General features: G+C 37.5%; 1 protein-coding gene across 7 annotated transcripts in view; it reads right to left on the bottom strand.

Annotated features, from left to right (window-relative positions):
* WDR20 (WD repeat domain 20) overlaps positions 1–15,033 on the bottom strand; it is a 97,974-nt gene extending 82,941 nt beyond the window's left edge. For all 7 annotated transcript variants that reach the window (XR_012473833.1, XR_012473834.1, XR_012473835.1 and 4 more), the window contains exon 1: positions 14,354–15,033. Coding sequence is in view for 3 of the 7 variants with exons in the window: in XM_074213132.1 (XP_074069233.1) it covers positions 14,354–14,602 (249 nt within the window). In the remaining 4 variants the exon portion in view is untranslated. The remainder of the gene's footprint in view (positions 1–14,353) is intronic.
* Positions 15,034–23,968: the final 8,935 nt, after the last annotated feature.

Genomic DNA, 23,968 nt, shown 5'->3' with positions numbered 1-23,968 from the left:
TTTTGAGAAGATAGCACCTGAGTTGGGTCTTAAAGGGAAGGAGCAGAGAAGTAGGAATGGAGGGCCTGAAAAGTCATTCTATTACTTGCTCTACATATGAGGATCTACATGAGCACAGAACTGAAATATGGAACTGAAACTATGTATGGCCTAGAATGCTAGAAAAATATGAACTCCCCAAAAGAATTATCAAAACAACAGCTATCAATAAAAATATTTTTTTAAAATTCTGTCCTAAAATAGTTTTATGAAACTATAATTAATATTTAACTTTAACCTGTATTGCACAATATACAGTTTTATCACTGTACCTACAAAATACAATACTTGAGTGTATACAAGGCAATATGGGATAGTAAATGGAGAGGTGAAGTCTGTCCCTGACACACAGTGACTATGCCATTTAAACCTCTCAAGTTCTGAGCAACTATAAGACTATAAATTATAGAGGAGGTGTTTTCTTGTACTGGTAGAGAGAATTTTTTGACTAGCTCAATTAAATCACAGGTCTAATTTCTATTCTTGTCTAAAGAATATACAAATAAGGCATTATGTATTTTTATATAAATCTATTATTATTAGGGCTAGGTTAGGTGGCGCAGTGGATAGAGCACTGGCCCTGGAGTCAGGAGGACCTGAGTTCAAATCTAGCCTCAGACACTTAATAATTACCTAGCTGTGTGGCCTTAGGCAAGTCACTTAACCCCATTGCCTTGTGAAAAACCTAAAAATAATAAATTAAATGAATGAATGAATGAATGAATCTATTATTATCAAGCAACACCCAAAATTTACTGGATTTCAAATGAGAAATTTTAACTGTAAAATGTACTAATTCTTCTAAAGCCTCTTGGATTGTGTCAGGCTATTTACTAATCTACCTGGATAAAAAAAAAATTTATTCACATTGGTTAGTCATTGGCTTTTGAAAAAGAGCCAGTATTTAAAACAGATTTTACTCAGTCCACAAATCTAATAAAATGAATGTTTCTTCTAAATTTAATCCAATTTATGTTTACTTTAGATTATACATTAGAATGTTACCTACAAATAATCCCCAAACTTCATTTTAGCAAAGAATTCTTAAAATACATCTCTAAGTCTTAACAGCTAATTTATTTAATTTGGGGGCTATTAGCAAGTAGAAAAAATTATTTGACTTTTCTACCCACTCTGGCTTTAAAAAAAAAACAAAACTATATTTATTGTCCTTTAATTCTCAAAGAAGATCATGACATCAGGGAGGTGAGGGCATGACAAACACATGAATTGGACCAGCCTCACTTTCTCCTCCAAGTCATCTGGATCCAGTGGTCATATATGAATCAAGATAACTGGAGATGGCCCTGGATACCACGCAATCATGGTTATTAAGGTCACACAGCCAGTAAGCATCAAGTGTCTGAGGCTGGATTCAAACGCCTGTCCTCCTAACTCTAAGGCCACCTAGTTGCCCTATCATATTTAAATAAGATTTAAGGTCAATTCTACAAATCTTTCCTTCAGAACTGACAATTTTAATAATGTGTTATACACTATTGTAAATATCAAATATAAAAAGAATATAAAATTAAAATTATGATGCATCTATAACTGAGAATGGGAGGTTAGAAGCAGTTGCGAGATGGAAGAGACAGACTAAGATTAAGAAATTTTCTGATAGGAAAAGCAAAGACTGATAATGAACTTAACCAAAATTCATAAAACTTCACAAACCTTAAATAAAATGAACCAAATCTGAAAGTATTCTCATTGTGGAACATACTTTTCAACTTGCACAAACTAAATTTAAGAGAAGTAAGAATAATTTCACAGCTCATTGCCACCAGAGGTGGTCAAGGCTGTTCAGTGGTTTAGTCATGTCTGATAGTTACCCTTTATGGAAGAAGATAGCAGAGTGGATTAGAAATCAGAATCTGACAAGTTGAACACATTTGAAACAGAAAGAGACTGGAGCAAAATCTATTTTTACTTCAGCTTAAGTAAAAGCAATAATAAACCTAAATAAAAGAGATAAACAAGGAAATTACATTTTGTTAATAAATACCACAGATAATGAATTAATGAACACACCTATACACCAAATAGCATAGCACCCAAATTTTTAAAAGTTAAATGAGTTACAGGAGAAAATAGACAGTAAAATTCTAATACTGAGGGACCTCAATTTACCCTCTCAGACTATATTGCTCTAACCATAAGAAAGAAGTTAAAGGAGATGATTTTTTTTTTTTTTAGTTTTTGCAAGGCAATGGGGTTAAGTGGCTTGCCCAAGGCCACATAGCTAGGTAATGATGAAGTGTCTGAAGCAGGATTTGAACTCAGGTATTCCTGACTCCAGTGCAGGTACTCTATCCATTGCATCACCTAGCCACCCTGAGATGAACAAAATTTGAGAAAAATGAAACATGATAGATCTTTGGAGAATCCTGAATGGGACAAAAGGAGTGCAGTTATTTTCATCTTTGCATGGCACCTTTACAAAAACTGACCACATGATATGACACAAAAACCTTACAAATAAATGAATAGGGTAGTGAGCTAGGTGGTTCAGTAGATAAGAGCACTGGGCCTGGAGAAAGGAAGATCTGAGTTCAAATTTGACTTCAAACACTTGGTAACTGTGTGACCCTGGGCAAGTCACTTTACTGCTATTTGCCATAATCAACCAGAAAAGGAAATGGCAAACCTGTCCAATATCTTAGGCAAGAAAACCCCATGGGCAGAACTGGTTTGCTAAAATCCATGAGGTAATGAAAAGTTAAATATGACTGAACATCAGAAATAGTAAATGCATCTTTTGAGTGACCGTAATGTGATTAAAAATTACATCCTATACAGAGTCTTTGAAGCAAAGAATTATAATTCATTAAGAACTAACAATTCTAACAAATGAATCAAAGGATAAATTATAGAAACAATAATTTTATTAAAGATAATGATAATGAAAAAACATACTAAATTTTATTGGATGCAGTCAAAGCAGTATTAAGTAAGGAAAAATTTCTATCTGTAAATGCCTATATTAAAAAAATATAGAGTAGATCAATAGCTTGAGCATACAACTTAAAAAAACCTTGAAAATTAACAAATTGAAAACTTCCAATTACATATCAAAAAAAACCCTGAAAATCAAAGGAGAGATTAACAAAACTGGAAGTAAACAAACATTAAACTAATAAATAAAAGTAGGACTGAGAGTTTTTGGAAAAAACAAACCATACGCCACTGGCTAATTTGATTTTTAAAAAGCAAGAAAATGAACACCAATATCAAAAATTTCACTATCAGTGAAAAAGAAATAGAAACAATTATTAGGAGCTATTTGTCCAACTATTTATCAATAAAAATGACAATCAAAATAAATGAATATTTACAAAAATATAAATTGCCCAGAACTTGAATAATTGTCTTAGAAAAAGAAATTAAACAAATTATAGTTGAACTTCTTAAAAAAAAACTAGTATCAAATGTAGCAAATTCTAGTAGCAAATTCTACCAATCATTACTATAAAGAAGCTTAGAATAAGATATCTTGAACTTTTTTTTTAAATCTCTACCAAACAAGAATAATTTGCCCAGCAAAACTGAATATAATTCTAACAGGAAAAAATCGACCTTTTAAATGAAAGACTTTCAGTCATTCCTGATGAGAAGACCAGAGCTAAATAGAAACTTTGGAAATACAAATCTAGGAGAAACATGAGAATACAAAAGTGAACAAGTAATCATAAGGGACTTAAAATGATAAAATGTGTACAATCTAAAACTGAGAGAAGATACATTATATCCCTTCAGAACTCTTATTATCATAAAGAATGAAGGAGCATAAGACAGAGGGCCAAAAATAGTTTTATTATATTTTGATGACTTTTAAAGAAGAATGGAAAGGAAAGGGAAGTAGAGCAGGACATAGGGAGAGGAAGAAGAAAGTTGGGGGGAAATTATCTCACAAAATAGGGGTATAAAAGTAAAAGACCAGAACAAAGAAGAAGGAAAGAAGAGGGTGAAGGAGACAGCAGAACCTCAAATTCCTGTCTAGACCAAAGGTGGAAAAAATACGCAATAGGCTGAGAAAATACATTTCACTGAACAGAAAAATAGAAAAGAAAAGGAAGGAATGGGAGAAATGATAGATTAAAGGAAGGAAAACAAACTTAAGAAAAACAAATTCTTGCAGGGGAGTGGAAAATAAAGAGAAGGAAAATTATCAGAGAACACAATAAATGGAAATACATAATCAAAAATCATAGTTGTGGATGTGAATGGTATGAATTCACCCATAACAGAAAAAGAAAGCAGACTACAACAATATGTTGTTTATGGGGGGGGGGGGGGCAGAAAGCTCCACAGAGAATTAAAATAAGGTATAAGAGATAAATCGAGTGTGCTTCAGCTAAAGTAAAAATGAAAGACTAAGAGAGAGCTTAGTTACCAAGCACCTTGTGGGGAGGGGAGACGAACCTGATTCAGCAAAGCAAACTAAAATAATCCAGGCAGATTGATGTAAGTGTCCAAGAAGAAGTCTTCAACAACAAACTGCAGAAACATTAAGGAGTTTGAATATTGAAAAAAGGCCAATAGATTTGACAGTTAAGAGTTCACTGGAAACCTCAGAGACAAAATAGTTTTAGCATAGGTTTGAGCAGGAAGCTAGACTGAAAGGGTTTGAGATGTGATTAAGTATTACAGGAAATGAAGTTATTATGAAGAGTAAAAAACAATAACTTGAGGCTATAGCAGGGGCACTGAAGATTCTTTAAGAAAGAGGTAACCCTGAGCATATTTGTAAGTATGGAGACAGAACTAGTAGATAAGTGAGATCAGACAAGCTCCTCGAGGAAAATAGAGAGGCCAAGATCAAGGACAGATGATAGAGGCTGAACTTGGCAAGATTCTCAGAGAAAATAATAAAGGAGAAAGGAGAGGGAATTCAAACAGATGGCATATATTTCTTAGAAAAGAGGAAATCCATGATGCAATGGAAAGAGCACAGGATTTGGTTCTCAGAGAACTTGGGTTCAAATTCCATGCCATTTTCTACCTGTATGAGGGAAGATGTCATTTAACATTTTTGGGTTTTAGTTTCTTCATTGGCAAAATAATAATTGGCAAATATATATATATATATATATATATATGGACAAGATGAACTCTCAGTTTTCTTTCAGCTCTAAATTCTGGGGTTTTCCTAAAAAGGAAGGTAGTTAAGGCATTGGGAGTCACTAAAGAGATAGCATAAAATAGCTGCTGGAGGCACTGGGAAAGAAACAAGAAAGAATAAGTTTTCTTCTACAGCAATGAGGAGGCTGGGAGAGGGGGAAGGGGAAGGAATGAGCATTTATTATGTGCTTACACTGTGTCAGGTCCTTTTACAAATATTATCTCAATGAGGCAGAAATTAAGGGTTCAGGGTCACACAACTACCTGAAAGAAGGGCTACTTGAGATTAGAAAACATGAGTCTATAATGGAACTGGACACATAGTGATAGACATTTGCTCCTTCTAGCTGTGTTTAGGAACAGGAATAAGAAAGGTGGATAATGGGGATGATCCAGGCTTGTGGATTACTTACCAGAGATGAAGGTAGAAAAAAAAAGGTCTTTTATAGCTCTTTATAACCCAACTCCTTCCAATCTTTCCAGGTTCTTTATTCTCTTCCCTATGGTCTATAATCCAATAAACACTAGCCCATTTGCTGATCTTCTGACTTGTTTATTTTCAAAAGGCAGTCCCCCATGCCTGGAATGTTTTTTCTCCTCACCTCTAATTCCTGGCTTCCTTCAAGTTTCAGTTTGGAACCTTTCCTGATTCCCTGCAAAATATTAGTGCCTTTCTTCTGAGATCACCTCTAATTTGCCCATTTTGTTACCTTGCATGAACATAGATGTTCACCTTGTCTCCCTTATGTCTCTCCAGCACAATGCCTGGAGAGCTTAATAAATGTTTACTGACTATTGACTGAAAAGGGAGTCATAGGTGGATGATAGTGCATAGTTAAACTAGTTGGTCAACAACAAGGTCATGATTGAACAAAGGAAAGAGAGGCAGAGAAGGGGTGAAGAGGAGAGAAATAAAAGTGGAGGTTATAAGGATGAAGAAATTTAGGAACGAGACAAAAGGAGATATAAAACAGGAAACAAGAAATTATAATTAGATATGACAATACCCTTAGTACTAACAAAAAGTAAGAGAAAGGATTTTCCAAAAAATGTCAAGTACCCATCATTAAATTTATTAAAAGAAACTGCAGAAAATAATGTAATACTTTCATCACTCATTTTCCATTGCAAGCCATCTGAATTTTACATTTCCATGAAAATGATTAAAGTAGGAAGCAATCACCTGTCTCCCAAAAATCTTCTAATAAGTCTGACCCTTGCCTAAGCTTTTGACCAAAACAAGATTAATATCAATGTCTTAAATTAATTTCATAAAAATAAAATTGAAGATGGAATTATAATCTTTGAATTTCTATGCTCAACAATACAATCAGGTACTCACATTTGCCTCCTAGCTAGTAAGAATTCTAGAAGATTCTCTCTCTCTCTCTCTCTCTCTCTCTCACACACACACACACACACACACAAACACCCTCTGCTACCATCCCCCAAAAGCCCCTCCCTGCCTTCCCAAGATTAAAGAATCCAAGATAGCTTTAAAAATTTTCTTCTGGACAGCTAGGTGGTGCAGTTCTGGAGTCAAGAGGACCTGAGTTCAAATATGACCTCAGACACTTAATTACCTAGCTGTATGACCTCGGGCAAGTCACTTAACCCCATTGCCTTGCAAAAACCAAAAATAAAATAAAATAAAATAAATGATTCAGTGATCCTGTCTCAGACACCTGCTAACACTGAAACAAAAAGTCTTTGAAACAAGTTATGGGGCACTTATGTCCCATATGGGGGAAAAAATGAAAACAGGGTAGAGATATTCCCCTCAGTATTTTGCAACCTAATATAAAGAATTTCACAATTTCTTAAGGGATAAATCATGCATATCATAATAAAAGTAAGCCAAAGAGAGAAAAGGCAATCCTATTACTTAAAGTTCTCAACAGGATCCCTTACTGTCTGAAAAAGACAGAATCCTAGAGGGACCCTGGAGGTTGCCTCATCTCACCCAAAGAAGGAATTCCTCAACAATATCCCTAAGAGGTAAGGTAACCTTATACCATCTCTTCTTGAACACTTCCAAAGAAAGGAAGCTTATTTAACTAAACAAGGTAGTCAGGTCTATTCTGAAGACATATGCTCTATATGAGGACAAAACAATAAAGTGTTATAGCTGCAATCTATTCATGATTCTTCCGATCTCAAATTTGCTGTTGGGGGCAAATGTGAAGTTGCTTTCATTGTAAATACCTAAAATCACACTTCCTCACATAAAGCATACTCTCATCATACCTAAAGAGGAAGACAACAGGCTCAGATCTTATAAAAAGAGCAATAGGAGAAAGTTTAAGAGACAAATAGGCATGTATATCATAAACTTGTTTTATAGTAGATTAGTATAATAAATTAGAACTTCTGAAAGTTTGCAAAGGACTTTCTACATTATCTTATCAATTCTGTTAAGTATGCTATGATCCCTATTTTATAGATGAGGAAACTGAGGCTGAGAATGCTTAAGTGACTTACCCAGACAGTTAGTGTATCTCTAAGGCAGAATTCAAATTCAAGACTTTTTGACTTCTAAGTCACTATCCCATTTAGGTTCCTCAAACACAGTTGCTTCTGGGGGGGAAAGGGGAAGACATAAATGACTTGCCCAAGGTCGCACAACTAGTAAGTGACAATTGTCTGAGTCTGGATTTGAACTCAGATCCTTCTGAATCCAGGACCATTCCACAGCGCCACCCCAAATCATAATCTTAAAAGTTGAAAAACTGCAGTTAAACTTCCCAACCAAAGTAAGAATCCCTTTAAAAAAAAAAATGAACATCTATTATTTAGACTCATTCAAAATCACTCATTCATGTTCCTAAGCATATTTTATACAACATTATGGATAGGACCTCGACCTGATTTCAATATTATAGGGAAACTCTATATTAATTCCCTCTACCAGTCAGAACATTCTCTGCATTTTATAGTTTTTAGAAACTAGTCAACTTATGTCAGAGACAAACCTTGAACCCAGATTTTCCCTCCACTGAGGCAGTTCTCTATCTCCTCTGTTACGCTGCCTCTTTTTTATAGTATTGTGAATATTTATAAGTTGAGTCAAAACATAACAGAGTAAGTCCCATTTTGGCACTGTGCTGATTTATATATGTGTTAGTTTTATATCTTATGATATATAAATATATATCATATATTTAATGTGCAAAATGGTCAAAGTTTAATTGTTCTGTTCCAAGAGTGTGACCATCACTGTTTGATTTACAAAAGATGGCAAAGTTTATTACTACTTTTTAAAAAGCTTAAATCTTTTTTAAGTAAATAGGAATATTTAATTTTTTTCCTTTAATCATTTTTGAATTTGACAAACATCAACAATCATGAACATTTCCCCATATGAAGAATAGGAAAAAAAGACCACCATGAATCCTCTTTACAGATAGTTTGGCAGGTTTTTTATATATTTTGAATTTAAATTTGTAGTTTCAATGCTATACTGCTTATCTGTGTCCCCTCATTATGTTTCCTTTGCTCTCATATTTTTAAAGTTAATGGCTTAATTAAGTAAAGTGAAATGGTACAAAAAAATCTTGTCTATTTTACAAACCTATTTTTATTCACAAATCTCACACCAACAGACAAAAATTAAGCCAGAGGAATTTCCCCAAATGTAACAATTTCAAAAGTATGCTGTTAGCTATTCATTTCAACATTAATCTGATAGGAAATACTGTATGACAGGAAATAGTATATAAAATTAGTCTGAGATATATTACTTGATTTACTTTTCATGAAATTCTATAATTTCATTTTCTCTTACTACAACTTTTAAGTTCCAAGTCAATTTTTCTATCTATCAATACTATAAAATCTAAGTCAATGAGATAAGTTATTATATATATATAAAACTGTTAAATTGGTTTGGGCATTGAGCCAGAATCATGTTCAATCTTAGTAGAAACTTTTTTTTTGAAGTGGCATAACGCAAATGAACATCACAAAGCAGAAAGATTTTTTTAACATCACTCTAAAAGAAATTATTTAATAAAAGTGGCTAATGTAACATTTATTCTGAAATATGAAGCTACTTTAGAGTTCAATTCAATGCAATGAGAAAAGACACGAGACCCTATCATTTGCCACAGTTTCTAGTTCTAGGAACCTATTTCTAATAAATATGCTTTGCTTGTGGCCTAAAAAAACAATTTGGGGAATTCTTGATTTCTTTTTCAGTTATACCTAGCATTAAATTTGTTTCTATACCACCACTTCTGAGTTTGAAGTAACATAATAATTGTCAGTTTTTAATGTAAATTACTTACAAAGAAAAAAATCCATATAAAAGTCACATTATCTAAAATCAGTGACTGATTTATATTACCAATCAACAATCATTACTTAAGTGTATGCTATGTAACAGGTACTCTAAGACAGAAGTGACAGATTCCCTGATAAACAGGAAGTCATGTACATATATAAAAACAAATACAGAATAAATATAAAATAAATACAAGACAACTGTGGGAATGCAGATATAAGTAGCTAGGGATGGATGAGTGGTTGAAGAAAGGCTTTATGTAGAAATTGATGCTTAAATTGAAATGAAAGACTCCAATGTAAGGAAGGCATGAATTCTAGGCATGGGGGACTCTTTAATGCAGTGTCAAAAAGATGAAAATATATGAAAACAGTATAGGAAAGGAAGTAAAATGTAAGAAGACTGGAGAAGTAGGAAGGACTCGTGTTCTGCAGAGATTTAACTACCAAACAGTGAAGTTTATAGATCTAATAGGTAAATAGGAGTCCCTGAAGTTTATTTAAATAGGAGAGTAACATAGTTAGTTAGACACGCCCATTAGGAAAAGCACTCTGGAGCTTATGTGTGAAGGATGAATTGGAAGAGGGAGAAGAAGCTTCAGGAAAGGAAACTAAGTAAGATGCTATTGAAGTAATTGAGGCTAAAGTTGATAAAAATATGGATTAGGGTAATGGTGTGTCAATGCAGAACAGATGTAGTGATAAAAATGACAAGCTTTGGCAAGTGTTTGGATACAAAAGTATCAAAATATGAGTGGAATCAAAGCTGACTACAAGGGTGGCAAATCTGGGTGTTAGAAACATAGGGGTATTCTCAACAGTATTAGGGAAGTTTAGAAAGGGGACAGATTTGGGGGTAAAGTTGGTGAATCCTGTTTTGAACATCTTCAGTTTGAGATATCTACAACATAAACACCTGGAGATACACAACTTGACTTCAGGAGACAAATGAGGGCTGCAAGGACAGCTTTAGAAGTTATCTGCATTGAGATAAAAGAGGTTCCAGGAAAGAACCTTTGAAAAACATTCAGCATGTAAAAAATGGACAATGAACTAAAGAAGAATGGTGAGAAGGAAGGGTCGGAGAACTAGGAAAGAGTAGTGCCATGAAAATTCAGCATCTAGAACACTGAGTGGTTAATAAATATGTGCTGATTTTGAAAGGAGAGGAAAATCGACAAGATCAAATGATGTGGAGAGGTGGAGAAGAATGAAAGGAAACCATTCAATTTAGTTATTAAGGAATCTTTGGTAACTTCAAAACCAGTTTTAGTTGGGTAATCATGTCAGAAACTAGACTGAAAATGTTGGAAGAGAGAAAGGACAGTAAATGGAGGTCCCAAATGACTTTTTTTAAAGAATCTGGCTAAGAAGGAGAGAGAGAGAGAGAGAGAGAGAGAGAGAGAGAGAGAGAGAGAGAGAGAGAGAGAGAGAGAGAGAGAGAGAGAGAGAGGGAGAGGGAGAGGTAGGACAAAAGCTAGTAGAAGTGTGGGAGTTTTCTAAGGATGGGCAAAACCTGGGCAGCAGAGAATCAGTCAATAAGAAGTGACTGAAGAACTGTCATTCTAAACTTCTATCATGAAAATGGTTCATTTGAGTTCAGCTATATTTTAATATTTCATTTATTACTGATGTAAGATTAGACTTGGTTTAAACACAGGGTTTTGTTTGGCCACTTAATCATAAAAATGGGCCAAAATAATTCCTTACAATAGATCACATCCTACTTCTTACACACAAGAATGGCAATATATCACTACCAAGATCTTCATAAACTGTTATTCATCAGTCAATGTAGAAGTGTTCTAAAAAAATTTTAAGTTCTACAATTCTGTCTCAACTTGTTGAATTAATCTATCAAAATAGAAAATTCTAGATCTGAATAAATATTGTTCATTTTAAATTTTATTTCCAAGGGACAACTGTCCAAATAATTCACACTATTAAAATTAGATTTTCAAACCATCATTATCACTTAATGGTAAAATAATGAATTTTCAATTTTCTATCTTCATGATAGAAAATAAATGATATATATTTATATATCATAAGATATATAAATATATCTTCAAGGTTATCTCTAATTTAAAAAAACTGATTAAAGAATAAATACCTCTAGAATGAGAAGACTGACAGAGATTGAAGAAAACAGTGCAAAGGCAAGTTTGCTAGATTTAGAATCTGGAGTCTGAAATTCAAATCTTGCCTCAGATATTTATCAGTTATCTATTGCCAGAGGCAAGTCACTAATGTAGATCAGAACTTATGTCCTCATCTGGAAAATAGGAATATTATTCATACTTCATAAGTCCCAGAGTTGTTCAGAGGGAAGCACTTTGAAAACTTTTAAGTACTACATAAATGTGAATAATAAATTTCTTTTTTTGTCTGAATTTACAGTTTCTTTCATACTATAACTAATTACCATTCACATTTATATAATATTTTACAATGAACAGAAGAGTTATAAAGTGTCCCACATAACAGATATCCAAAGAGAGATAAATATTAAAAGAAAATATTGTAAACCAGCATCAAAGTATAAATATGAACATGTTAACATTTCCAGAGTTTACCAGGTGCCAATCAAGAAGTTAAATGCTTTAAAAAAATTTTTTTAAACAATTAATTCATTAGATCCTTACAACAATCCTGAAAGTTAGTGCAATTATCATCTCCATTATTAGGATTCAAGAAACTGAGGCAAACTTAACTGAGTTTAAGTGACTCGGCTAGTGTCACCCAGCTGTTATGTCCTATTTGAACTTTGATCTTCCTAACTCTTAATACCTGTGCTCTGTTCACTGTACCACCACCTGGTTCTATTTTTTGGTTACGCAACTCCAATTTTTTAAAAAAGTCATTTGAAGAACTTTTCAAGGAAGTTTTGCAAACCTCTCTTTACTTTATTATCACTTTATAAAAAAGGTTATTATCCACCTTAATAAAAACTATCATTGTAAAGATAATTCTTTGGCATAGGCCCTGTTTTATGATGTAAACTAGGACTGACCAAATAAAATTTCCTATTAGAAAGCTTCAGAAAAGAAAACTTTCAAAGTAAAACAGTTAACAGTTAGCATAACAAGCTGGTTCAATTGGTATCAGTTTAGGTTAAAGATTTTTGCAGGGCTCTGTATCTAAAATTACATTTTTAGCAATTAAAACTTCTAAATTCTGGAAACCTGATCCTTAAAGTAGTAGTCTCAAAATCAAGATGGCAGTTTCCTGTTTGACTATTATTCTTTATGTATGTAACTTTTCTACTTATCGTCTGACTACTTCACAGTATTTTACACTTAATTCGTTATTTACAACATATTCACAGCACTAATCTTTTTTTTTTTAAAGATAGAGGACTTACAAGTAAACCAACTTGACAAAGGTCACCCAAAAAGTCAGTGACAAAGGTACAAAAAAGATAGGGGTTGTATTTTCTTACTTCCCAACTTTAAAAAGGATTAAAAAAAATTAAGAGGCTTCTTATCAATATTTTTCCTCATATTCTGACCACAATCAGAAATACTAGCAAAAACACTTCAGATCACTGCTTTGGAGACATGCTTTTAGCAAAACCACCACAAGACCCTGAAATACTGAAATTAAAATAATGTACATATTACATTATTTAATGTGTTTATCTGCAAGAAAGTTGTGTTTTGTTTTTTTAGTTTTTTTTGCAAGGCAAATGGAGTTAAATGGCTTGCCCAAGGCCACACAGCTAGGTAATTAATTACTAAGTGTCTGAGGCTGGATTTGAACCTAGGTACTGCTGACTCCAGGGCCGGTGCTTTATCCACTGCGCCACCAAGCCGCCCCTAAAGTTGTATTTTCTTATTCATTATTTCCATGTTTTAAGATACTAATGAAATTAGCATTCATCAAATCTGCCTGTTCACAATCTTGCGTAGATTATATGTAGAGAATTCACTATTTTTTCTTTGCTAATAGTAAATTTTATCCTCTTTTTTTTAGGTTTTTGCAAGGCAAATGGAGTTAAGTGACTTGCCCAAGGCCACACAGCTAGGTCATTATTGAGTGTCTGAGCCGAATTTGAACTCAGGCGCTCCTGACTCCAGGGCCGGTGCTCTATCCACTGAGCAACCTAGCCGCCCCTGCTGATGGTAAATTCAAAGTTCTATTTGAAAAGATCAACAATTCTATAGTACCACAAGCACCAACAAGGAGTTTTTTAAAAGGGACAACTTGTTGGAGAATGACTGCATAGTCGAAAGAACTGCTCCTCTGCCAGGAAAGGGAGAGGACCAAGTCGAGCAGCTTTTTAGACCCTCAGAACTTCTCTGACAAGAGGAGTTCGAATTCTCTCATGTCGGACCCGTAGGTCACCAGTGAGAATACTAGCAAAGTGAGATGACTCGGTCCCTGGAGCTTCCGTGGCGGCGGGGGGGACCCACTGCCGTGCCTTCCTTGTAGCGCCGGACACGGCGGCCGCTGCCCGGCCGCCCGCCCTCGAATGCCTGGAGGGGCAGCAGCGGCCGACTCCTAGCGAGTGCGGCAGCAGGTGGATCGGCCGGCCGGCCCCGCTGCCCCGGGCGAGGGGGGCGCCCCGGGCGGCAGTCGGGCCGGGGCAGGCGCAGCCTCCGCCCCCTCGCCCCGGCCGCGGGACGCCAGGCCCGGCTCCACGCTTGTCAGGCAGCCCGGCGGGGCCGGGGCGGAGGCGGCTGGGGTGCGCACGGGCAGGGAGGGGTCACCTCCCGGGACGGGCCCCCCGAGGCGCGCCCTCCACGCCCCCCGACCCGGACGCCGAGGGGACAACTCTCAAGTGGAGTTACCGGCCCGCTCCGAAGTGGAGCGCTGGCCGCCGCCGCCGCCCCCCGGTCCCGTCCGCTTCCCCGCCGCCGCCCCTCCCCTCGTCCCCGGCGGGCCCCGCCGCCGCCCGGGCCGGTACCTTGCGGACCCCCTTGTAGATGTAGAAGTACAGCTCCCGGCCCACATTGAAGCAGAGGCGGTCGCCGTTGCCAGACTGGTCGTTCAGGTTGACGAAGGAGACACGCACGGGGTTGGACCCCTGCGAGTTGAAGGGCACCCGGTTGGGCCGACTGTACTCCGAATGCGGCAGCAGCTTGTAGAGACCTTCCCGGGTGGTGAACTGGGTCTTAATCTCGTTCATCTCCTTCCCTCCTCCCTCCGTCGCCATCTTGGAAAGCAGCGTTCATCCTGCCCCAAATGCCCGGATCACCCCCACCGCGCAGGCGCCGTCCCTCGCTCTCCCAGAGGCCGCCCCTCCCCCTCCTCCCTCACTCCGCCTTCCGTCTCACCCTCCCACTTCGGGAGCTCCCAACCGAGCGCCGCGGCGACGGGGAGGAGGGAGGGCTTGTTTATGGTCCGTCTGCGCAGGCGCGGCCGCCTCCCGGCCGCCGCCAGACATCCGCCGGCAGTCGGGCCCAGGCTCGGTGGCCGACCCCGGCCCCCGCTTCCGGGTCCCCGAGGGCCGCTGCCGCCGCCGCCGGCTAGGTGAGGGGGCCGGGAGGGGGGGCCCGAGGCCTCCGGCGCAGGCCGTCCCGGGGCGTGGGAACCGCCGCCGAGGCCTCAGCGTGAGTCCGGCCGGGAGGACGTTGGGGGGGCGGGGTCCTGGGGCGGCGAGTACGGAAGCCGCGAGGGGGACTTCCGGCGCCGGCCCGCCGCCCCGCCCCGGGGCCTTGGAGGCGCCTCGGCCTCCCCCCCCCCCAGCGGCGCGAAGGGCGGCCGTCCCGGCTTCGGAGTCGAGAGCCCCGGGGCGCAGCTCCCGGGCGCCGTGGGGCTTGGGCACCCTGAGGACCGGCCTCTTCCACCCCGTTGAGATGGATGCCCTGAGGACCTGGGCTTCATTCCAAGCCCCTTGGGACCTTTCCCCCCTTTGGACCGGACCTGCTGGGATCTTATTGCTGTAAAGAGTTCCCGGTGAGGACGCTGCCCCTCCCTATAGGAACCTGCCCCTGGGAGGGGGCTTATTAAAGAGTTGCCCCGGCACTGCCAGCTTAAGTGACTGGGCCAGGGTCACACGGCTCAGATGGGCGGAGAGGGCCTCGCGTTTCATTTCCTGCTTGTGGCTTGCTAATCGCCTTTCAGCCTGTAAATGTCATCAATAGAAATATCTGGCATTCATAACGATCTTTAAGACTTCATATATAGATATATATATATATATATATTTAAAATATATGTATATATAATTTTTTTTCTCTTTGTATCTTCACAATCCTGGCAGATAGGTATCCCCATTTTGCAGGTGGGAAAACTGAAGCAGAGATTATGACGGATTTAAAATCAACAGCTAGTAAGTGATTGAGGCAGGATTGGGACTGAGATTTTCCTAACTCCAGATTCAGGGCTCTAACTAATGCACCATCTGGTTTTGGGTTTTGTTTTTTGTTTTTTTTTAGGTTTTTGCAAGGCAACGGGGTTAAGTGGCTTGCCCAAGGCACACAGCTCTGTAATTATTAAGTGTCTGAGGTTGGATTTGAATTCAGGTACTCTTGACTCCAGGGCCGGTGCCCTATCCACTTGTCCACCTAGCTGACCCTCACCATCTGGTTTCTTCAAATCTTCCTTTACAGTGTGTGTGTGTGTGTGTGTGTGTGTGTGGAGAGTGAGAGAGAGAGAGAGATAACCCCCTTTGATAGTCTCATGATGCCTGTGGAAGCTTTCTCAGAATGTTTTTTAGTGTATAATATAAAATACAGAAGATATAAAAAAAAGTGCAGAAGATAATGAATCCAACTATATTGAAATACAATTATCAAAACAATTTTTTTTAAGGATAAAATGAGTTTGGGCCCCAAGTTGAGAATCTCTGGGAAAAAGGGAAATGACAGTCCTGTCATCCCTTGGTCAAATACCTGGAATATGGTGTTAGGAAACATCATAAGTGTTTGGACACTTAATTAATTGATGTTTGTCCTTCATTCTGGAAGACCGTGACATCAGGGAGGTGATGACATGACATGCAGGTGAATTGGATCTGAGTGAGAGGGTGATGGGGCAAAGTCACCAGCTTCCTTTGTCCTCTTAGAGCCATCTGGGTCCAGTGGCCATTTATGGATCAGGAAGACTAGAGATGGCTCCGCAGTGGGAAATCTTAACCTTTTAAAAGCTAGATCTTTCCAAGGTTTGACTGAAGTATTTAATCATTAAAATCTGGTAAGAAAGAGTTGAGAATAGGCCAAGAATGACCACTTCCAAATGAAAAAAAAAATAAGCTGCCAATGGAAGACCCTCAAGTTCTCTGTGTTCTAGAAGAGCATCTTTTGGATAGTCAAAAATAAATAAATAAATCTTTCACTCTTTCACTCTGAGCCATTCTGGGCCTAATGACCAAGCTTAGTTTGAGATCCATTGTTGGCCAATCAAGGAGAGCCAGAGTGATTCCATGCCTGTAAACCACCAAAAAATCTCACCAGGCCTTTGAGCAGAAGATCACAGGTACCAGGAGAAAGAAGGAAAGGGAAAGAAAGAAAAGAAGAAAAAAAGAAATAGAAAAGCTGTGCAACCCAACTTGCCAGTAGTTATACTGCTTCTATTACTGAAGTTAATATTTGTCCTTTATTCTCAAAGAAGACTGACATCAGGATGATGAAAGGACTTTGACAAACCAGTTCTTGTCTTGAAATGGCCAAGTAAAATGGAAAGGGAACTATAAATTATGTCAGAGGAGGGATGATTGGACCAATTAAGGATGTGTAGACTGGAGACAATTTATGGACTATGATAGATGGCTGTCCTCAGTTTTTTAAAGGGGAAAAGCTGACATTTGGGAAATTATTCAGTGTTTTCTTTAAATCACCCCAAGATGCTCCTCAAGCCAAAGTTCTGTATGTTATAAACATTACTTTGACTGTGAGGCATGAAAGATCATTCTGAAGAATTAAATTTTAAGGTCACCCAAAGAGAAATGGTGAAACTCTTAGTGGTTTTGAGTTAGATACATCTTACTAAGAATTGGCATAAATTTTTATCAGACATGTATTACCATAAACAGGTGTAAATATGTCACCTAACAAGAGCAAAGGATGTAAGGGAAAGCATATTCTGCCTGCCTCCTAGCATCAATGGTTGGGCTTCCTATGGAGGATTTGGTTGAGAATCACTTGTTGGCGGTTTTGTCTTCCACCTGAAAGTTGATTTAACTTGTTAACACATTAGAGACTTATTAATACATTAGAGAAAAGCAAAATAATGACCTGAATGCTCAGTTCCTGAAGACTTTATTACCCTAGGTGAATAAGATTCCCTTGAATTAAGTAAACCTCTTAAGAGTCCAAATAAATCTGTAAATTCTCTTAATAGTTGTTGAGCATTAGTACTGTATATCCCCCAAAATAAGACCAGGTCTTATATTAATTTTTACCCCAAAAGACATTAGAGCTTATTTTCAGGGGATATCTTATTTTTCATATACAACAATATAAATTTATTCTTGTTCAAAAATCTATGTTTCTAAATACATTCTTATCATCTTCTAGAACATTGTCAACTCTCCAAAACCCAAATTCTGGCCTGAATTTCTTGCAATTCCATTTTCTGTAGAACCATTGGCTCCAATCTCTCCTGTCCAGTAATAGAGCTCTCTGTAAATGAGCACTTACTTTCTTTGAATCCTGCTCATAATGCATTGACAACATAGCTGTCAGTGTTTTTATCATGAATTCTTCACCCAAGTCATGGCTTCTTTGCAGACTAGGCTTCACAAAATTTCCACCCTGATTTCTCTCCATTCTATTTTCGGTGTAGTCATTTGATTTCCATGTGCAAATAGTTCTTGAATGCTTGTTTATTGCAATGTCAAGAATAAGGAGACAGGCAGTCATTCCTGAGGGAATCATTATTTGATCTCTTCTCCTTGCATATCCATTGTATGGTGAGTGCTAGCTGAATCCCAGACCAGCAGATCTCTTTGACCACCTTGAAAAACAAGTAGTATGCATGAACTGATGCTGAGTGAGATGAGCAGAACCAGAAGAACATTATACACCCTAACAGAAACATGGGAGTGATGATCAACCTTAATGGACTTGCTCATACCAGCAGAGCAACAATGAGGCACAATTTTGAGGTACATGTGATGGAGAATACCATTTGTATCCAGAGAAAGAATCGTGGAGTTGGAACAAAGACCAAAGACTATTACTTTTTTTTTAAGTTTTTTTTTTTTGGCAAGGCAAATGGGGTTAAGCTGCTCTCCCAAGGCCACACAGCTAGGTAACTATTAAGTGTCTGAGGCCGGATTTGAACTCAGGTACTCCTGACTCCAGGGCCAGTGCCCTATCCACTGCACCACCTAGCTGCCCCTATTACTTTTAATTTTAAAAAAATTGTTATGTTATTATGTAATTCTGCTATATCTCATACTATATTTTTCTTCCTTAAGGATATGATTCTCTCATCACTTTCAACTTAGATCAGTGCATACTATGGGAACAATGTAAAGACTAACAAACTGCCTTCTGTGAAGGGTGGGGAGAGGGAAGCAAGATTGGGAGGAAAAATTGTAAAACTCAAATAAAACTTTATAAAATTAAAAAAAGAAGAAAAAAGAAAAACATTAAATCAACCCAGGCTTTTTTTGATCTCAAAACATAAATGTTTGAAACACATTCAATTTTTCTTGGCCTTAGAGATGTTTAGAGGTGGGGCTTTCTTTCCATCCAGATGTTATCAAATGAGCACATTATTCATGTGTCTGTACATGAGTCCTGTACACTGATTGGTCATTCACATTTTGAATTATCTGTTTACATAAGTGTTTACCTTTTGTCCAAAGGTGCCCGCTTGGGTATTTACAAATATTTAATTGTAATTTAAGTTATTGTTTATTTTGAGTATTGATGTCAATAATATTTATATTTAATTATATATTAATATTCTTTTATAAGTCAATGCATCCACTGTATGTTGCAATGAACATATTAAATGCATCTCTTTGGCTGATGATCTTAAATTGGGGCTGATTTTGGGGATGGGGCTTATATTACAAGCTTCCTGAAGAAATTTGTGTTAGGTCTTATTTTGGGGGAAATACCATAAGGAGAGATACTTTTATTTTTAGAGGAATGTATATAACTTTTACCATGATTGTTTTCAGTAAAATATAGAAAAGTGATTTCCATTATAGAGACACTTGACACAGTGAATAGAAAGCAAGCCTTGAAGTCCAAAAGATCTGGGTTCAGCTTTGATATATATTGACTTTGTGACCCTAGATAAATTACTACATGTTTCCATGCTGTCTCCTCCCATTAGAGTGTGAGCTCCTTGAGAACAGGGACAGTCTTTTTGCCTTTCTTCAAATCCTCATCTCTTAGCGCAGTGCTTGGCACATAGTAGATTTTTTTTTTTTTTGCAAGGCAATGGGTTTAAGTGGCTCACCCAAGGCCACACAGCTAGGTAATTATTAAGTGTCTGAGGCCGGATTTGAACTCAGGTACTCCTGACTCCAGGGCAGGTGCTCTATCTACTGCTCCACCTAACCGCCCCCACATAGTAGATTTTTAATAAATACTTGGTCATTTGTGCTTCGGTACCCCAGGCAACTAAGCCTGTAAACTGCCAACCAGTTACCCACCTATAGTCACTCAATAAGCAATCTGAGTACTTGTCATCTCCCACTGGTTCAACTGTTAGGTCTGCACATGATTCCCAGATATATAAATATATGCCCAAAATTGAGACCAGGTCTTAAATTAATTTTTGCCCCAAAAGACACATTAGAGCTTATTTTCAGGGGATAATCTCTAAGAAGAAGAGGTGAACAGATAGTGCGTTCCAGGAATGCAGGTAGGGAACAGCCTATGCCAAAGTACAGACTCAGAAGATGGAATGTTGAATTTGGGCAAAAGAACTCAAAACAAGGTCAATTTGGCTGGACTAGAGAATACATAGAGCTTCCTTTCACTGGAGGCAGTTTGGGAATGGTTTTTAATACCAAACAACAATTTGCTTTTTATTCTAGAGACACTAGAGTTTATTGGGCAAGAAATCGTGCCTTCATGACTAATATAGGATTATGTTTTGCATGACTTCACGTGTATAATCAATATGATATTGTTTGCCTATAAAAAGTGTTTCTTCACAGACAGTTCCATACCATGATGAAATCATAGGCCAAGAATTTTTTTAATCCATTAATGTGTAAATTTGTATCTCTTATTCTTGGTAGTTATTCTCTGGAATGAAGACAATTGGAAATTAATTTCAGATAGTATTTCCATGAAAAAAAAAATCAGTCTTACATGATTAGACTGAGTGGACCTTGAAGGGCTTACCTGCATATAAAGCACAGTCATAGTTACAGGGAAAATATAAAAATAAAAAATAAATGGTCTTTGTCCTCTTGGGGCTTATAGTTTAATAAAATAAATATGCTGATAAATAATGAAAAAACGGAACTTTGGTTGATAATTTTGATACAAAGATGTAATAAATGCCTTCTTTCTATGATTTTATGAGTAAATATAAGGTGAGTGATGTAATTTCTAAAAGGCCCAAAGCATAAACATATTGAATAACCTAAAATAAATAGTGCCAATGAAAATTGTGGTAATGGTATAATGTGGATATTACAAGAAAAACACAAGTAAAATCCTTTTTGCAGAATCAAAGGATTGAAATAAATAATCCCCAAGTTCATTTCTGCACCAAAATCCCATGATCCTCTGAATCAGATCTCTCAAGTAACTGGAGTTTATTATGTTTTAAGTTTTAGACAGGGCAACAAAGAAGTAAATTCTTGGCACTTAATATTTTAGAGTATGTTCTTGAATCACCATATCCAGTCACCTTCAACTACAGGCATAATTTAAATGTTTTAAAATGTTTTAATGTGCTAAACTTGACACGCAAAGAAGAACAGAAAAAGAATTGCATGTAACATTGCCAGTGTCTATCACTTACAGCTGATACTTTTCTCTTTAATGTTAGTTCCAAGCTGTTCCTTTAAATTGTCTTCAGTTTGCATGTGTTTATTTGTAAATTCTCCATTGACTTTCTTAATTTCTTTTTCTTCTTTGCATCATTATCAGTATTCTACCAGACCCCTTCTTTCTTCTGTAGTAAAATAAAAAGTCTCTCCCTTATAATAATAGTATTGTTAAGCAATACCAATCTTCACATTGGCCATGTCTTAAAAAGTATGTATTATTCTATACCTGTAGTACATCCTCTTCTCTGGAGATGGGAAATATATTCCATCTTTTATCCCTACAGTTGTGATTGGTCTTTGCATTGGTCAGAATTCTTGATTTTCAAAGTTATTTTTCTTTACAATGTGTAGTCATTATGTAAATTGTTCTCCTGATTTCTGTTCAGTTCACTCTGTATCAGTTCATACCAGTTGTTCCACATTTCTATGAATCTGTCCCTTTTATTATTTCTTTTGACAATAATATTCTATCATATTACTATACTATAGTTTGTTCCATCTCCAATCAATGGGCACCTTGTTGGTTCCATTTCTTAGCTACAGTGAATAGTGCTGCTATTAATATTTTTGCACATATGGATTCTTTTTCTTATATTGTTGCAGAGGATTGGTGTCACCATTTAAGATTGAGAATTGATGAAAGTGAATGAATTCACATTTTAGCCCCGGAGTTTTAAAACAGGATTATTTATTATATAAGCCTGCCAAGTATACATATTAACTTTTCTCACTGGAGAGAAAGGTAAACTGCTTGAAGACAGGTTGAATAACAAAGGTTTAGTCCAGGTGCCTGAGGAAATGAGTGTTAAGGGAAGCAGCCAGGAGATCTAGCTGAGCTGAGCGTGAGAGACAAAAGAGAAGGAACCATAAGGGCCGGCTCAGACTCAAGTGAGTCCCACCACATGACCGAGAGACCCTGGGTTTTCCAGCGGGCCTAGGCTGGGAGCACTAGTTAGTGCCATTAACTTAGAAAGAGAACTCACCATCCTTGCAAGGGAAAAGTAGGGAGGAGAGAGTTTCTCTTCCAGATCAACTTAAATACACTTCTGTAGTGAGTTGGACAAAGGTGGCACTTGAGTGGTCCCACACCTAGCTCCAGGTATTCTACAGTGCTGGTCTTTCCTGTTCCAAAGTATGTGACCTTTAAGTCCAACACATCATTTCCTGTGGAGGATGATTGTCATGCTGGCATAAGCTTGACCCATCAATGATAGCATGACCAAGGTCAGATTCAAGACTGGAAGCTGGACACTGGAAGAGGGGAAACAAGCTGAAGCTTCTCCCATTTTGACGAATCTACATCTAACTATGGAACCACTTTGAACAATAGGAGTCAATTCACATCTGACCAGGGTCCAGGGCAGAGCCCTCAGGTACAGAAGATTTGAAACCAGAACAGATACTTCTCCTAAATATGGATATTTTTTCCTACCACATATTCCCCTCTCAGACAGAATTTAACAGTGTAAAAGATTACAAAATTTGTTTCCAATCACATCTATGTCCATATCTCTCTGCATCAATATCTCTGAAGTATAATCTAGTAGCTATACAGTTGGGTCAAAGGATATATAGTTGAGTGACTAAGAGGGGTTCTGAATTCCTTTTCAGAATTACTGAACCAATTCCCAATTCTGAGAGCAAAAATTTGCATGCCTCCATTTGTGTACATTCCTTTAAACAATTGTCATTTTTCTTTTTTGTCATTTTTGTAATTTAATGGATTTATAATGGATAGTCTGTAGACTTCTACAGTGATAATTGATATTTAGAATGATGATTATGAGACTGGCTTTTTGAATCATCCAAAAAAGATTCAACTATATTCATAATATTCTTATTAGTTCAGGAAACTAGTAAGAAAATAATTTTTTAAATTTTATTTAAGGTGATGGGATTAAGAGTCACTTGCCCAAGTTCACACAGCTAGGCAATTCCACCTAGCTTCCCCCATAAAATAATTTTTCAATAACAAAAGTTGACAATTCTTCAGTTAATCTTTAGTTAACTAGAAATTCAATTGTTCAGAACCCTTAAAATCGATTTATAATGTGAGACCCTGCATCCTGCCCCTATACAATTTTCTTTTACTGGAAACATTAATGGTTAAACAGCTTGCCCCGGCTAACACAGCTAGTAAGTATCAAAGTGTCTGAATGCAGATTTGAACTCAGGTCCTCCTGATTCCAGGACTGGTGTGTTCGATACACTGCCTAGCTCCCTATAAAAGTTTCTTTAAAAAATTTTTTTTTAGAATTTTTAATTAAGGGCCAATGGGGTTAAGTGATTTGCCCAAGGTCACACAGCTAGGCAATTATTTAGTGTCTGAGGTCGAATTTGAATTCAGGTCTTCCTGATGCCAGGGCTGCTGCTCTATCCACTGCGCCACCTAGCTGCCCCTAAGAGTTTCTTAAAGCTCCATTCTCTAACTTCTCATATACTTGATTCAATTCAATAAACATTTATTAAGTGCCTACTATTTGTTAGATAACTGGGCTAAGCTTAATAATAAAAGTCTTGCCCTCAAGGAGATTACAATCTAATGGGGAAGACACACAAAAGGAAGCTGGAGGAGGGGAGGGGATGCATAGGGGCATAATAATTCTC

The sequence above is a fragment of the Macrotis lagotis genome, chromosome 1, assembly GCF_037893015.1.
Source record: "Macrotis lagotis isolate mMagLag1 chromosome 1, bilby.v1.9.chrom.fasta, whole genome shotgun sequence".
In the NCBI taxonomy this organism is placed as follows: Eukaryota; Metazoa; Chordata; class Mammalia; order Peramelemorphia; family Peramelidae; genus Macrotis; species Macrotis lagotis.
This window is presented reverse-complemented; position numbering and strand designations above follow the sequence as displayed.